Genomic DNA, 16,220 nt, shown 5'->3' with positions numbered 1-16,220 from the left:
AGGCTGGAGTGCAGCGGCACGATCTCAGCTCACTGCAACCTTTGCCTCCCAGGTTCAAGCCATTCTCCTGCCTCAGCCTCCCGAATAGGTGGGACTACAAGCATGCACCACTGCACCCAGCTAATTTTTGCATTTTTATAGAGACAGAGTCTCACCATGTTGGCTAGGCTGGTCTCAAACTCCTGGCCTCAGGTGATCCACCCACCTTGGCCTCCCAAAGTGCTGGGATTACATGCATGAGCCACCACATCCAGCCAAAAGTGTGATATATTTTTAAAAGTAACTTTTAGACACCAGAATGTTTAACAGTAATGACTCTGTATTTCAAGTATTATTTATCAACTGCTACACCATGGGCTGTGACTAATTGGAACAAGGCACCAACTCTTAGATCAGCACCAGGGGTCTGAAACAACCAGGAAGACACACCAATCAATTCCAGCTGAACAGCACTGATAACAGTCTATGCTGTCCTATATTTTTCCAGGTTTTCTGTAATGAACATATATTAATTTTATACTTTAAAAGGTAATAACTTTTTAAGCTAATGTAAAAGTAAAATGTCTTAACTTCCTTTTAATGAACAGGCCTATAGAGTAATTATAAATTACTTTTCCTGAAAGTTATGAATTATCAATTTTAGCTTTATAAGCTAGAAACACCTGTACTCCACTTAACCTGGAGAGACATTTATTTAGACAAATATAATTTTTAATGTACTACTTAAATTTATGTTTGCACAGTTTCAAATTTTGCTATAAACAAGGCTATGAAATAAGAAAAAAACTAACATTGCTTAATTCCTCCCCTTTCCTTGCCAAGAAATATTTAGAAAAGTAAGTAGATACCTTTACAAAAAGGAACTGGGAGGGAGAAGACAACACAAAACCCAAACTCATACATACAACACAAGATTTCATATTTCTTAAAAGTCGTATTTCTTTTCATCCTATTCGTTTTGAAACAATGTACTGTCCTCATTTAACCTCTTAATATTATATTAAAACTAAATTATACAAGGCAAGGGACTTCCAAGCTTCTCCCTCCCTGGCAAAATGTCATTTTCTAAACTAAGGATGAGACACCCCATTTTTAACTCTCCCAAACATTTAAGCACACGTAAGCAATTAAGGTGAAATCCTTACCTGACATGATAGGACCTCTCTCTTATACCTCCAGGACTGTACCCAGAAACCCACATTTGTATTTTGTTGACCTCAATTCCCTGGCCACAGTTAAGTGGCCAAATAAGCATAGGTTTTATTCAAAGTCACTTTCCACAGCTGCCTCCTAATAAGAAAGTGAATCTATTTTTAACTCTGTTCACTATTCTTCACTATTCTATGCCTTTTGCTAAGCTCTGGTATCAAGAGTTGCCTTCTGTGATGATCATCGTTAACATCTGCCTTAACGAACCATTGAAATCTGAGTACAAATTTCACAGCAGCATTCTTACTCACAATAACATCTTCCTCAGAAAGCTTAACATAGTCAATTCACAATTTCTGAACATGACAAAAAAAAAAAAAAAGCATCTTTTACTGGCAGTGAAGTTCTTCAATATCCTTGTAATTACCATCTTCTTTCAATAAGGCAACTATTATCAATTTGGCCCGAATAGTAGCCAAACTGGGACACACACAGACACACACACACACACACACAAACACACACACACACACACACACACACACACACACCCCTTTTCTCTCTCAATCCAAAGTAGAAGTAAATGTTCCATCTAAACCACAAGCATCTTGCTATTCTAGCGCAATGTAAGTAAAAAGATGGTGAAGTGACTTTTCCAATACGCTTTGTACCATTAGCTTCCTGTAGGCTTAGGTCTTGCCCTAGCTTCGTCTTGCTGTTGTCCTTTTCAAATCTTTCTAATCACATTCAATTTCACTTCTAAGATTTTTCTTGTTGCCAAGTCTGTCTTCCAATTACTCATTTTTTGTAAAATGTCACATGGATAAGGGAGTTAAGGAGGTGACACAACTACACCCTTGTTGCCTGAGGGTAACTGACAGTAGATGCGCAGTGATCAAGAGTGAAGTGACAGAACTGGTTATGACCATGATGTGCCTGTTACGTCCTGATGTACAGACTGAAGAGCTGGCAGAGAAGTCTGTATTTTATACAATTGCTCACAGCTAATACATCATGGTGACTGAAATCTGAACTGTGTTGTTGGCAGCCAGGTGTTATTTAACTAAACTGTGGTAAAAATGCATTTATATATCTTAGAAACCTGCAAAGACTGCCCATAGGTTCAATAAAGAATACAAGGGATGGGTGCAGTGGCTCAGGCCTGTAATCCCAGAACTTTGAGAGGTCGAGGTGAGTCAATCACCTGAGGCTGAGAGTTCGAGACCAGCCTGACCGACATGCAGAAACCCCACCTCTACTGAAAATACAAAATTAGTCGGGTGTGGTGGCGCATGCATATAATCCCAGCTACTCAGGAGGCTGAGGCAGGAGAATTGCTTGAACCTGGGAGGCGGAGGTTGTGGTGAGCCAAGATCGCGCCACTGCACTCCAGCCTGGGCAACAAGAGTGAAATTCCGTCTCAAAAAAAAAAAAAAAAAAAAAAAAAAAAAAAAAAAAAAAAAACAAAAACAAACAGGAGAGAAAGAACACAGAGATCTCAGTGGTAAGAGGTTACTTTATAAAGACAAGGAAGTTCCAGATTGATAAAATGAGGAAAGACATAAAGTTTGAGAAACTGAGGTCAGGGTGTCTATGGCTCATTCTCATAAATCTCAAAGAATTACAAAGAAAATGAGATTAGTTTTCTATTTCTCACCAAAATGATTCCTGCCCCTGCCCCTCCCCCTTCCTTCCTCCCTACCTTTTTTTTTTCTTTTCTTTTTTTTGAGACAGAGTCTCTCTCTGCTGCCCAGGCGGGAGTACAGTGACGTGATCTCGGCTCACTGCAACCTCTGCCTCCTGGGTTCAAGCGATTTTTCTGCCTCAGCCTCCCGAGTAGCTGGGATTACAGGTACGTGCCAACACGCCTGGCTAATTTTGTATTTTCAGTAGAGATGGTGGTGGGTGGGGGGGGGGGTGGGGTAGGGAGGAAGGCAAGCAAACTAAAAATGCAGTGAAATTATTAACTCTATAATTTTTTTTTAAAAAATTCTGATCCCAAATTTCCAGCGTGGACCACGAGAACACTGTCACCTTCGGAATTACTCCATTTACAGAAACACTGAAGACCCCAAAAATGACAGTAAGATCAACAGTGTCACCTCTGTGCACTGCCACTACATTCTTCTGATGAAGAGCCTTTTGGGGACTTTCCACCAACAAACCCCAAAACAATATTACTTACGAGAAGACTAAGTCAGAAGCAATCCGCATCTATACAATTACCCAGCAGAAATATTAGCATTAATTATCCGAATTGTCAGGCCTGTGAAAAGACTTGGCACATGGTTACCTCCATATTTAGAATTTCTACATCATTCCAAAAATAAATACAATATTTCACCTTCATAGTTAGCGGTTCTCCCTCAGGAACCTAACAGACAGCATTAGTGGGATTATCTCTCTCATCTTACAATTTTGCCAGCCTGGTTTGGTGTCTATTTCTAGTAATACTGGAAAAAAAAAGCCTCTTGCCAATCCCACAGCACATTCCACTATAACCTTTCACAGCATTTTAAAGCCTTACAAAAACCTCTTTTTCTAATTTCCTTTAAGGCTATACTCTTGGGGGTAAAAGCTGAAGTTCAGGGTGAATGAATGACATTTATTTTTACTCCACAGGTGTGGATCTGGTGAAATGTCCTTAGTAACATGAATCAAATGTTTAAAAATTCAGAGAATGGCAAACCTGACAAAAATAAACGTTTAGTCAAAAAGGTGAGGAACTCCATAACTTTGCTTTAGAGATTGAAAAGAACACTTAATGTTTCATTTCTTAGATATTTTCAAATGGTAATTTCTCAGCTATGGGCTGAGTCCATTGCTGGAACTACTACCATTAAACTCATCTCAGAGTTGGTGTGAGTCTCTGTCCTTTTCACATGCTATTTAAGAAACCACACAAACTATGGTATTGCATATCTGACTCTATTTAAAATACACACACACACACACACATCCTTTCATATGAGGTTCTCAGTAATGAAGAGATTAGTAAGAGCTACAAATAGGAGTGGTCACCATATTGGACAACACAACTCTACAGATTAATGATCTTTTTAAAATACTTAATATGACGTTGCCTTATTTACTGCCTGTTTCCTACCACAAAAAAAACAAGGTGGCCGGGTGCGGTGGCTCAAGCCTGTAATCCCAGCACTTTGGGAGGCCGAGACGGGCGAATCACGAGGTCAGGAGATCGAGACCATCCTGGCTAACACGGTGAAACCCCGTCTCTACTAAAAAAAAAAAAAAAAAAAAAAAAAAAAAAATACAAAAAACTAGCTGGGCGAGGTGGCGGGCGCCTGTAGTCCCAGCTACTCTGGAGGCTGAGGCAGTAGAATGGTGTAAACCCGGGAGACGGAGCTTGCAGTGAGCTGAGATCCGGCCACTGCACTCCAGCCCGGGCGACAGAGTGAGACTCCGTCTCAAAAAAAAAAAAAAAAAAAAAACAAACAAACAAACAAACAAAAAAACAAGGTATTTTATAAACCTAATACTAGACTTGCATTTTACAAGCACATGTCCAGTATCTTTCCCAGGTCTCCCTTTTCTTTTCTATCATGTGTGTTTAGCCTCTCAGTTAGTTTAGCTTCTTATGTTTTTAAACATTTATTCTCAGGGACCATTAAAATTTTCTCTTTCTATGAAGACTCTCAATTTCTCTAGTCACGGCTTGCACACTCATTTCCAATACTGCTCAAGTCTTTGGTGAGGATGTATTCAGGTAATGTCTATTCTTCTTCCTAAGGAATACCTACAGTCTTGGAACTTCTATAAACTTTCACCAGCAACGAATATAAAATAGACAATAGAAAACAGTGTTATCAACGCAATTTTTTTTTCTCTTCTGGCTTTTCTATTCTTTCTTTTCTGTATCCTTCTGAAAAATGGCACCTCTTTCTACCTTTCAATTAGTTTCTCTTTAAGAGGTATGCTTTCTCCACCAGACTTAGGGCATAGAGAGTGAGTTAAAACGTATCCATTAACTCTTTCCTCTTCTGCCTTTTCAAAATTAAGACCAAAAGGTAGGGGAGGGAAGAAAAATAAATCAACCTCTGGAAAAAAATCCAACTTGTTCAAGCCTTGATTGTTCCTTCTGTTAGACTGGCTCATATATCAGAGCCTTGTTTCCTCTGTGGTTCTATGTGGCTATTAAAACGTGCCTGAGTCAGGGAGACCACTCACCTATAAGAAGCCATGAGTAGGAATAAGAAAACAGTCACCAGGCCGGGCACTGTGGCTCATGCCTGTAATCCCAGCACTTTAGAAGGCCAAGGTGGAAGGACTGCTTGAGCCCAGGAATTCAAGACCAGCCTGAGCAACAAAATAGTGAGACACCATCTCTATTCAACTAAAAAAAGCGGAGGTGGCGGGGGCGATGCGGAAGAAGTACACTAGAAATTGCTGAATCACTGTTACCTTCATTTCCAGTGATAGTCAAGGCCCTGTGATCAGGCACCTCTGCTTGCTTCCTCCAATTTCATTTTCTAGAACTATTTCCTGCTTATAAACAGTTTTACCCATTGGTACTAGAATTTCTATTAAGTCTGTCAAGCATCTTCTCATCTTTAGGACTACTGGCCACACACACCACGAAGAAACCTGTGGCTTCTTTCTATACCCACCTATCTGCTGACTTTGGAGATGGAGTCCTCCCATATTTCAGCAGCCTACCTGATACTGTTCATGGCCTGTCCAATCTAAATCCTTCCGTGATCTGAAGTAATTTTTTTTCTCTCTTCTGTGAAAAATGCTGTAACGTCTCTCTTCCCTTTCTCATAACCATTCAGTTGCTTTTTTTTTTTTCTTTTGAGATGGAGTCTTACTCTGTCACCCAGGCTGGAATGCACACAATCTCAGCTCATTGCAACCTCCGCCTCCCAGGTTCAAGGGATTCTCCTGCCTCAGCCTCCCAAGCAGCTGGGATTACAGGCATGCACCACCACGCCAGCTAATTCTGTATTTTTAGTAGAGACCGGGTTTTGCCATGTTGGCCAGGCTAGTCTTGAACTCCTGACCTCAGGTGATCCACACGCCTAGGCCTCCTAAAGTGCTGGGATTACAGGCGTGAGTGTCCACGCCTGGCCAGCTGCTTTCTGTATGGCATTTTACTGAGGCTTTGCTGTTAGCAAATTCTTTGAAAAAAGTGTTACAAGGTTCCCTAGAGGCAGTGATGAAATGCTCCCACAGGCCCATGGAAATGATTTTGTGGTATACGTGGTCACATATCTCAGCAGTGGTCGCTTCTGCCTTAAGATTGCCCTCAAAGACTTAGTCCAGGCCAGAAGTCTAGTGGACTTCGCCTTTGCCACAATGAAGGTGTGAACATATCTAGAAAAGATGTGGTTGAACTCAACTCACTCATATGATAAATGCAAACTGAAAGTATGACATGTCATTCTTCCCCTACCACACCTATCAGTATCAGGCTCACAAAGTTTGTTTGTTTGTTTTAATGGAAGGAAAATCAGCTGTGACAAGAAGGATGTGAAATGATCTTTGCTATTTTGTGCTAGGGTTGTACTTCAGGGCAACCTTTATAGAGAGAAATATGGTAAGAACAATCCAAATTTTAAATGTACCTTAACCCAATATTCTAGAAATGTTCCCTACATATATAGTGGGCATGCTCAAAATAACATGCAATGGATATTCGATGCTGCATCACTTATAAAGCAAAAGATCGGAAACTACAAATGTCCATCCATAGGAACTGGTTAAATAAAATTAAGGTATAATCCCTAAAAGAGAACACTAAGCAGTCACCAAAAAAAAAAAAAAAAAAAAAAGACAGTTCTATATGTTCTGATACAGGTAAGTATTTCAAACATTTTCAAGTAAAGAGCAGAACACTGTGTATAGTATGCAACAACTTGTGCATAAAAATGTACATAAACTTAATACAGCAGAGTCTCAACTTATCTGTGGTTTCACTTTTTGAGGTTTCAGTTACCAACAGTCAACCATGGTCTGAAAATAGGTGAGGTACAGTAAAATAAGATACTCTGAGAGAGACTACATTCACATAACTTTTATTATAGCATATTGTTATAACTGTTCTATTTTATTATTGTGATTACTTTTACTATGCCTAATTTATAAGGTAAACTTTATCAAAGGTATGCATATATACAAAAAAAACCAGCATTTATAGGGTTCAGTACTATTTGTGGTTTCAGGACATCTACTGGGGGTGCTGGAACATATCCCTTGAGGATAAGTGGGGAACTACCACCCACATAAACTTGTGGACTTATGGACTACCTCTAGAAGGATGCACAAGAAAAAAGTTAATGGGTGGCTGCCTGTTTGGAGAGTAACTGTGATTAGAAGGCAAAGGTGGGGAGATTTACTTTTCACTGTATTTTTATTTTGTTGTGCCTTTTTATTTTGTACTCTTATATTTATTACCTATTGGGATACTTAATGCAGACTCAAAACTTGACCAAGGCAAGCCAAGGACAATTTTGAGAAAAGGAGTCAGCGAATGAAGTATGAACTGCCCAACGGCTCTGCAACACAACCTCCATTGTGGAGATAATGGCATCAGGACATTTCAGCCTGAGAACACTGAACATTTTCTTTTTTTTTTTTTTTGAGGTGGAGTCTCGCTCTGTCGCCCAGGCTGGAGTGCAGTGGCGCCGTCTCGGCTCACTGCAAGCTCCGCCTCCTGGGTTCACGCCATTCTCCTGCTTCAGCCTCCCGAGTAGCTGGGACTACAGGCGCCTGCCACCATGCCCGGCTAATTTTCTTTTTTTTTTGGTATTTTTAGTAGAGATGGGGTTTCACCGTGTTAGTCAGGATGGTCTCGATCTCCTGACCTTGTGATCTGCCTGTCTCGGCCTCCCAGAGTGTTGGGATTACAGGCGTGAGCCACCGCAACCGGCGCCAACATTGAACATTTTCTAGAACAATCTCCTCTTGTTCCAACTCCAGGCTTAGCAAGCTCATGTGCCTTCCACATGGACCTGCCTACCACAAGCTAGTTTCACAGCCCCTACTAATCCAAACTATACACGCAGCTTAGCAATTCAGGTTTTTATCGTTTAAGGCCTGTTCTTAGTGAAAACAAAACAAAACAAAACAAGGACACCAAAAACAAGTTTCCAAGTCTGCAAGGCTGAAAGTCAGATACTAGACTGTGGCAAATCCAGCAAGGTAGTATTACTCTTTGAGACACCTTTAGGAAGGCAATCAAGTAGCTTCCCCTAAAGATACTGCTTTCTTTCAATATGTATGTTAATAATGGCACAGCTACAAGGACAGTTCCTATTTTTTCTAATATGTCCCCGACCTCATTGTATTAAGTTACTATTATTCTCTCGTTAACACTATTTTTGGCTTTCTATTTGTCACCATGAAAGAGGATGACGTTTGCTCTAAATTCTCCTTCAGATTACTGTTATTCATTGAGGGCCTACTAAGAGGTAAGCACTACCCTAGGCACCAAGGGAAATTCAAAAAGCAAATAAACAATCTGGGTGAGCATAAAAGAAATGTGGACGAGGGGGAAAATCTGTACAAACTCAGAGGTGCAAGGGCACAAACACAGGAGTAGGCAAGGTCCTGATTAGACCTATGTAATTAGGTGTTGTTCTGCCACTTCTCTCCACAATATCACCATTCCCCTGGGCCTTCTTTCCACTGCTACAACTAAACAGCTAACATTCTTCAAGCTTCCTTCCCTTCTAGGCCCTCAATGGCCTTTAGCCACCTCAATTTTTTTTTTTTTGAGACCGAGTTTCATTGTTGCCCAGGTTGGAGTGCAGTGGCGCAATCTTGGCTCACTGCAACCTCTGCCTCCTGGGTTCAAGCGATCCTCCTGCCTCAGCCTTCCTGAGTAGCTGAGATTACAGGCATGTGCCACCAGACCTGGCTAATTTTGTATTTTCAGTAGAGATGGGGTTTCTCCATGTTGGTCAGGCTGGTCTCGAACTCCTGACCTCAGATGATTCGCCCGCCTCGGCCTCCCGAAGTGCTGGGATTACAGGCATGAGCCACCGTGTCCGGCCTAGCCACCTCAATTTTTTTGGCTGACTTCTGCCTTTTCACCGCCTAGGCAGCCTGGAGGAATTGCTGCATCCTCTCCTTCCTCTTTTCCCTTGTGAGCTCCATGATATCCTTCCCAGCAGGAACAAATGGGAGGCTGCATAACTGGCAGATATCTTCCCACCTGTACCTTAACTAGAATTCCCCAAATTGGTATCCCATATCATTCAATTTTTGCTATAAGTTGAATAAAGGGAATTATCTGTACTTAGCTCATGAAAGATGCTTAGTCAGTATCTGCTACGCATCCACAAGTAATAGGCAAAAATTGGAAAAATCTGAGTTGTTGTAATGACAATTTCTATTAAATCTTATGTTTTGTATAACTCCAATTTTATGGGTTTCAAATATGTTATCTGGAGAGAAAACAAGATTGTTTGGTCAAATATGCAGAGAAAACACTGGGTTATACCAAGTTAAATGAGTTTCTTTACTGTAGGATTACTGATGGTACATTTTCACTTCTATTTATATATTTTCTGAGAAGATCCCGCTCCAGAGTGGTGGTGTGGTCTCGGTTCACTGCAGACTCTGTTTCCCGAGCTCAAGTGATCCTCCCACCTCAGCCTCCCGAGTAGCTTAGACTACAGACGTGCACCACCATGCCCAGCTAATTTTTGTATTTTTTTGTAGAGATAGGGTTTTGCTATGTTGCCCAGGCTGGTCTCAAACTCCTGGGCTCAAGCAATCTGCCCACCTCAGCTTCCCAAAGTGCTGGGCTTACAGGTGTGAGCTACTGCACCTGGCTTGATGATACATTTAATAAGTTAAAGTGAATCTCAAATGAGAATATTGGGGGACTATTACGTGAAGCATTTCTCATATAATATTTTGACTTTTTTTCACAGAGGATCTTCTAGGCCTTAATTGCTTCTCTGTAAGATGACTTACCTCATAGGTTAATATGAGGGTTGAATAAGTTAAAACATGTAAAATGCTTAGAACAATGCTAGGCATATAATAACCACTCAAGAAGAGTTAACTATAATTACCACTACACTCTCTCATGCTGATATTAAACACTATTCCCAGAAACATGAAATGAAAAAATTTTTACTTATGGAACAAGTCCTCTATTTGCCTGAGGAATTGTCTTAAGGCTATAAATAATAGACAAAGTTTACAGAAATAATCAATATACATAACATGCTTATCAATAAGAAACATATCTTATATATGCACAAAGTTAAAAAGGGTCTTAGGAAAAGTCTGGAGTACTCTGAAGGCTGAGGTAGCAAATACTATGTGCCACTGACTATAGATATAGTCATAGTATGTACATGACTAGCATATATGAACAAAGTTTAATGAAAACAAACTAAGAAACGCATAGATAAGTGGATATTACGTTGAATGACAACCCAAGTATTATTTTGCTAATCACTATAAAACAACTGGCAAACCCATTACATGTTTACATGTACGTCGGCTTTCTCGGGCACATTGGCCCATGCCTATAATCCCAGTACTTTGGGCAGCTGACGCTTCAGGAGGATCACTTGAGGTCAGCAGTTTGAGACCAGCCTGAGCGACATAGAGAAACCCTGTCTCTATAAAATATTTAAAAATTAGCCAGGTGTGGTGGTGCGCACCTGTAGTCTTAGCTACTCACGAGGCCGGGGCAGGAGGATTACTTAAGCCCAGGAGTTTGAGAGGGTACAGTGAGCTATGATCATCCCACTGCACTCCAGTCTGGGCCACAGAGCAAGACTGTCTCTTTGGAAAGAAAAAAAAAGTAGTTGTTGCCATATTTTGTTTAAGAGGTGTTACAGGTATTTAGTTGAATTTATCTCCCAGATGTGTCACAATGTGAAATTTGCTTAAACAAATTCTACAAAGGTAATATGCATCTTACACTGCAGTACAGTTCTTAAGTGAGATCTATTATAATTTATACAGGAATTTTACATAAATTTATACAGGAATTTCTATCTAGTCATCTGGGCTGGTTTTAGAACTATACAAAATTTTCTCAGAACTGAGAAATGGCCGAGTACAGTGGCTCAAGTCTGTAATTCTAGCACTTTGGGAAGCTGAGGTGGGAGAATTGCTTGAGCCCAGGAGTTCGAAACCAGCCTGGGTAACATAGTGAGATCCTGTCTCTACAAAAAGAATTTTTTAAAAATTAGCCAGGCATAACAGCACAGTCCTGTAGTCCCAATTACTCGGGAGGCTAAGGTGGGAGGATCACCTGAGCCTGGGGGTTTGGGGCAGTAGTGAGCTGTGGTTACGCCACTGCACTCCAGTCTGGGTGACAGTGAGACCCTGTTTCAAAAAGGAAAAAGAACTGAGAAATGATCAGAAAGAAAAAACTAAGCTATGAAGAATTAAATGGGTTAGTGGAGCTAAATTTTAAGGGAAAAAGTGCACATTTTATAAAAGTCAACTTCCGTAACACTAATGGTTAATTTTTCTGGTTTTAAAATACGAGGATTCTAAAGCTATAACCTCACAACAAATCACTGCTTCTATAATCCAGTTTCTTCCCTTTAGTTTATGAACTATTTATTACAAATAACTTGGTAATCCTCGCACTAAAAAATTTTAGGGCTGGAGTCAACAAATTATGGCACAGGCCAAATTCCGCTTGCTGTCTGTTTTGTATAGCAGATGGCCAAAAATGGGTTTTTAAATTTTTAAAGGGTTGTAAAATAAAATGAAGAACATGCGACGGAGACCTTATGTGGACAGAAAAGCCACATATTTCTTACTTGGCCCTTTATGGAAAAGTTTGCTGACTCTGCTCTATAATAATATTTATTATAGCTTACTCAGTAATTTCAGATAATTCTTATCAATGAGAGGTTCATGGTCAATTACCAAAATCCACAGTAATTATGAATGTAGTACCTTTACAAAAATATTTGTTCTCTTCATCCACACCACTTAGTTCCAATAACCAATAATTTCTTAGAATGCTAGCATAAAACCCAGCAAAACCCAGCGTATTATGGAAGCTTAAATATCAAACTTGCACTGGCTGAACAATAGAGCTTGTTGTAATGCCAGCCCACATGAAGTGGTGGTGTAGCCTGGAAACAGAAAACCCTTTTCTCTCATGGGAATTCAGACCAACTGATAAGTGAAATAAGCTCTAATCATTTTCTCATATTGCACACCCCCCATATTTCACTTAGCCAAAATAAATAATTCTCCTTTGATTTCTCTGAAGTCTACCACAGGTAAGATAAATATATCTAAAAATCTCTAATGTGTTTTCTGATTGAGTTTTCTTACAAAGAGTTCTGAAAGTACTCAAAAGAAAGCAAATTCAATACTCACTCCAGAGCAGGTCTCAGAACTCTGACCTTTAATGCCTCTAATATTCTATTTAACTCCACAAATGGTTCTTTCTGACTTGGATCTACAGAAAGACCAGATTCCTGAAAAAAAAAACACACACACACACACAAAAACAGAAAGGACTTTTGTTAGCATTAATCAGGGTAAGGAGCTAGTGATTAAGTATATTCTAGATTGTAAAATATGGGGCAAGCCATTAAAGATAATTCCCTATAGTAGAGACTGATGACTGCCCTCTAGTACCATTCTTCCCCTCTTTTCCACAGTGGAATTCCCAAATTTCAGCAGGGTACATAAGCAAATGGAATAAAGCTGGGTATGGCTTTGTAGGACGTTAAGTTCTGACCAATGAAATATAAATATGCACTCTGCCCCTTCCTGGGATACAAAGGTATGGCTGGAGCTTTGGCTGCTATCTTTAGACCCTGAAGACAGGAGACACCCTGGGGATAACCGAGTCACAAGGTGCTAAGTCCCTAAGAGTTTCACGAAGCAGAGCTACCAAACATGCTATGGACGTCTTACTACCTATTTCTGTGAAGAAAAATACTTCACTTTTGCTTAAGCCACTGTGATTGTGGGTCTTTTGTTACTTAAAAGCAAACAATCCTCAATGACAGTTTACTGCAGGAAATTACATGGACACACACATACAAAATCCCTGTAAGGTACAGAGAAAAACCGAGTTATCATTTATCTGAATTGTTTAAAACAGAAAAGGCTTAGCTTAGAGGTTTGGTTTACAGACTGCTTTTAAACTATTTAATTCTTTTAGTCCTTCATGCTTCTAAACAAAAATGCAACAGCACATGGTGGCTTAGAACGTAGTGTGAAGACATATGAATCAGGGACTGAATCCCAGTTCTTTCACAAAGAACCTGTTAAGGCCTCAGGCAACTTATTTATCCAGACCTTAGATTTTTCATCTGTAGAATGGAAACAATAATTTGTACTTCATGGGACTGCAGCAAGGAATAAAGGCAGGGCTTGGCTTAAGGTAAGCACTCAATATATGGCAGCTGCTACTATTATGACTACATGGCATTGGTAAACTGTTCCAGAGTCCTAACTCATGTGTGATAGAAATAAAAGACAAATGCTGCTAATGTGAAGTAAAAAAATTTTAGTTGGAAATTCATTTGATAAAATTGTTTAAGCTAGGCTAGAACAGAAGAACAAACATCAATGTTTTTGTCCCTTTCCTCTTGTCTGCTATACTAACCTTCTCTATCAAAAAGGGAAAGGAAAAAAGAGTATCACTTCTGAGCCCTTTGCTTCACGAACTGAGACTCACATTCTGGGACAGGAACAAGAAAAAATGATTTGGGTAACAAGTTCTAGAACTATAATTTTTGCCACTTAAAAAATTCCCAAAAACACTCCTAGTAAAATAAGGTCATCTCTGATAATTTAAATATTAAAAAAATCTATCTACAGCTAGAGGAAGATTCAAAACCCCACCCCGCAAATACTGTAAACTCCAACGAGTTCCCTTGCTTCTTTCTCAAATCCTCCCAGTGGGCACACTGTTACCTGACAGAGCTCCTCGGCTACATCCAGCATTCCTTGTCGAAAGAAGTGCTCCACCATCACCTCATTGAGAAGCCTTTGGCTGTCTGCCTGCCAGCAGCCATCTATTCCCACACTGCTAATGTCAGAATCAAAATTCTGGGAAAAAAAGAGAAAGAGAATCATAAATAGATTATTTTCACCCCACTTAACAGGAAAAAAATGGTCTTTGTTTCAGTCTGAGATACCCCAATAAGTACCCAACTGCAATTTATAGCTTATCACAGGAAGGAATTTTTCCACTGCTCCTTTCTAAAACTTGTCATGCTAGAAGAGTCAATAGGTATATTTTTAGAGAATTTTTTAAAAAGTAGATTTAATAATGGCGTCCATGAATAAAATAGAATCAAGCGAATGAACTGATTTCTAGGCATTAATATACAGCAATATTTTTAGAGGAATGCAACGATGACCTGTAAAAGCATGCTCACTGCAGCACTGTCTATAATGGGAGGGGAAAAAAGGAGAAAAAACACACATGCCTATCAACATAATAATCCATGGCACATCCCAACAACTGCAGTATTGAGGTTGAAAGTGGTTGCAGGGGGATGGCCAAGTAGTTAAGACAGTGGTTTATGTACACCTCTGGGTTTGCCTTTGAGATATATATGCATGGTCCCGACTAGAAACAGCATACTACAGATTTTGAAAACTGAACTAGGGAATAGACCTAACTCCTAGGTATCATATTGGCTACCAGGTGGTACACACACAGGACAAATCTAAATAACTGTAATGGCTTTAGAAACAAAACTAACATTGAAACCACAACCCAGAAAAGACTGGCTAGAACTTGTGGCCTGAATCCAACAAGGTTGATTGCCTGCTAAACCAAAAATACCAATATTCTCCACAGAACTGAAATAAGACCCAGAGTACTATAACACATATTCAAAATGTTCAAGACACTGCAAAATTACTTGGCATACCAAGAACCAAGAAATTCTCAATTCACATGGAAAAAGATGATCAACAGACACCAATGCCAACATGACAGAGATGGTGGAACCATCTAAAACTTCAGAGCAGTTATTATAAAAATACAATCAATCTTGAAATAAAGGGAGCGACTTAGCAAGGAAAAAGAAGATACAGTAACCAAAATAAAAAATTCATTGGATGGACTCAACAGCAGAAGCAAAGTGGCAGTGCAAAAAGTCAGTGAAGATCAACAGAAATCGTCCAATCTGAACACCAGAAAACAAAACAAAACAAAACAAAAACAGAGCCTTAGGGACCTGTGGGAAAATTATAAAAGATCTAACGTGTGTGTCATCAGAATACAAGGAGAAGAGAAACAGTACGGTATAGAAAAAATAGTTAAAGAGTATTTCCCAAGTTTAGCAAAAGACATAAATACAGATTCTAGAAGCTCAGTGAACTCCAACATGGACAAATTCAAAGAAATCTGACCCAAACATCTCACATTCAAACTGTTAAAACTAAAGATAAAGGAAAAAATCTTGCAGGCAGCCAGAGAAAAGTGACATGTTACTTACAGGGGAACCATGATTCAAATGACTACAGATTTCTCAACAGAAACTATGGAGGTCAGAAAGAAGTGGCATGATTGTCAAGTACTGAAAGAAAAGAACTGTCATCCTAGAATTCTACTTCCAGTGAAAATATCCTTCAGGAATGAAGATGAAATAAAGGCATTCTCAGACGGAGTGAAACTGAATTTACTGCCATCAGACTTGCTCTAAAAGCATTGCTAAAGTCTTCAGACAGAAGAAATGACAACAGAAGGAACATGAAACATCAAGAGTGAAAGAAGAGCAAACGTACATCACAGTGTGAAAGCTCTCCCTGCCTAATTCAGCACCCTTTATCTTTCATAGGCATTGCTCCCTAATAAATGTTTTGCATTTCTTTTTAAAAACATATAAACTTAGCTGGGCGCAGTAGCTCACGCCTGTAATCCCAGCACTTTGGGAGGCCGAGGCGGGCGGATCATGAGGTCAGAGGATCGAGATCATCCTGGCAAACACAGTGAAACTCCGTCTCTACTAAAAATACAAAAAAATTAGCCGGGCGTGCTGGTGGGCACCTGTAGTCCCAGCTTCTTGGGAGGCTGAGGCAGGAGAATGGCGTGAACCCCGGAGGCGGAGGAGCTTGCAGTGAGCGGAAATCGTGCCACTGCA

The 16,220-nt window shown here is 39.9% G+C and overlaps 1 protein-coding gene across 1 annotated transcript in view; it reads right to left on the bottom strand.

Moving 5' to 3' along the window:
• Positions 1–16,220, bottom strand: part of RMND5A (required for meiotic nuclear division 5 homolog A) — a 69,039-nt gene that overhangs the window by 15,585 nt on the left and 37,234 nt on the right. The window contains exons 3-4 of the mRNA XM_010378421.2: positions 14,038–14,172; positions 12,484–12,584 (exon numbers count right to left, since the gene is read on the bottom strand). Coding sequence (XP_010376723.1) covers positions 12,484–12,584; positions 14,038–14,172 — 236 coding nt within the window. The remainder of the gene's footprint in view (positions 1–12,483; positions 12,585–14,037; positions 14,173–16,220) is intronic.

Source organism: Rhinopithecus roxellana, chromosome 17 (assembly GCF_007565055.1).
Source record: "Rhinopithecus roxellana isolate Shanxi Qingling chromosome 17, ASM756505v1, whole genome shotgun sequence".
NCBI lineage: Eukaryota > Metazoa > Chordata > Mammalia > Primates > Cercopithecidae > Rhinopithecus > Rhinopithecus roxellana.
Note: the sequence above shows the minus strand (reverse complement) of the source record. Positions and strands in the feature narration are given on the sequence as shown.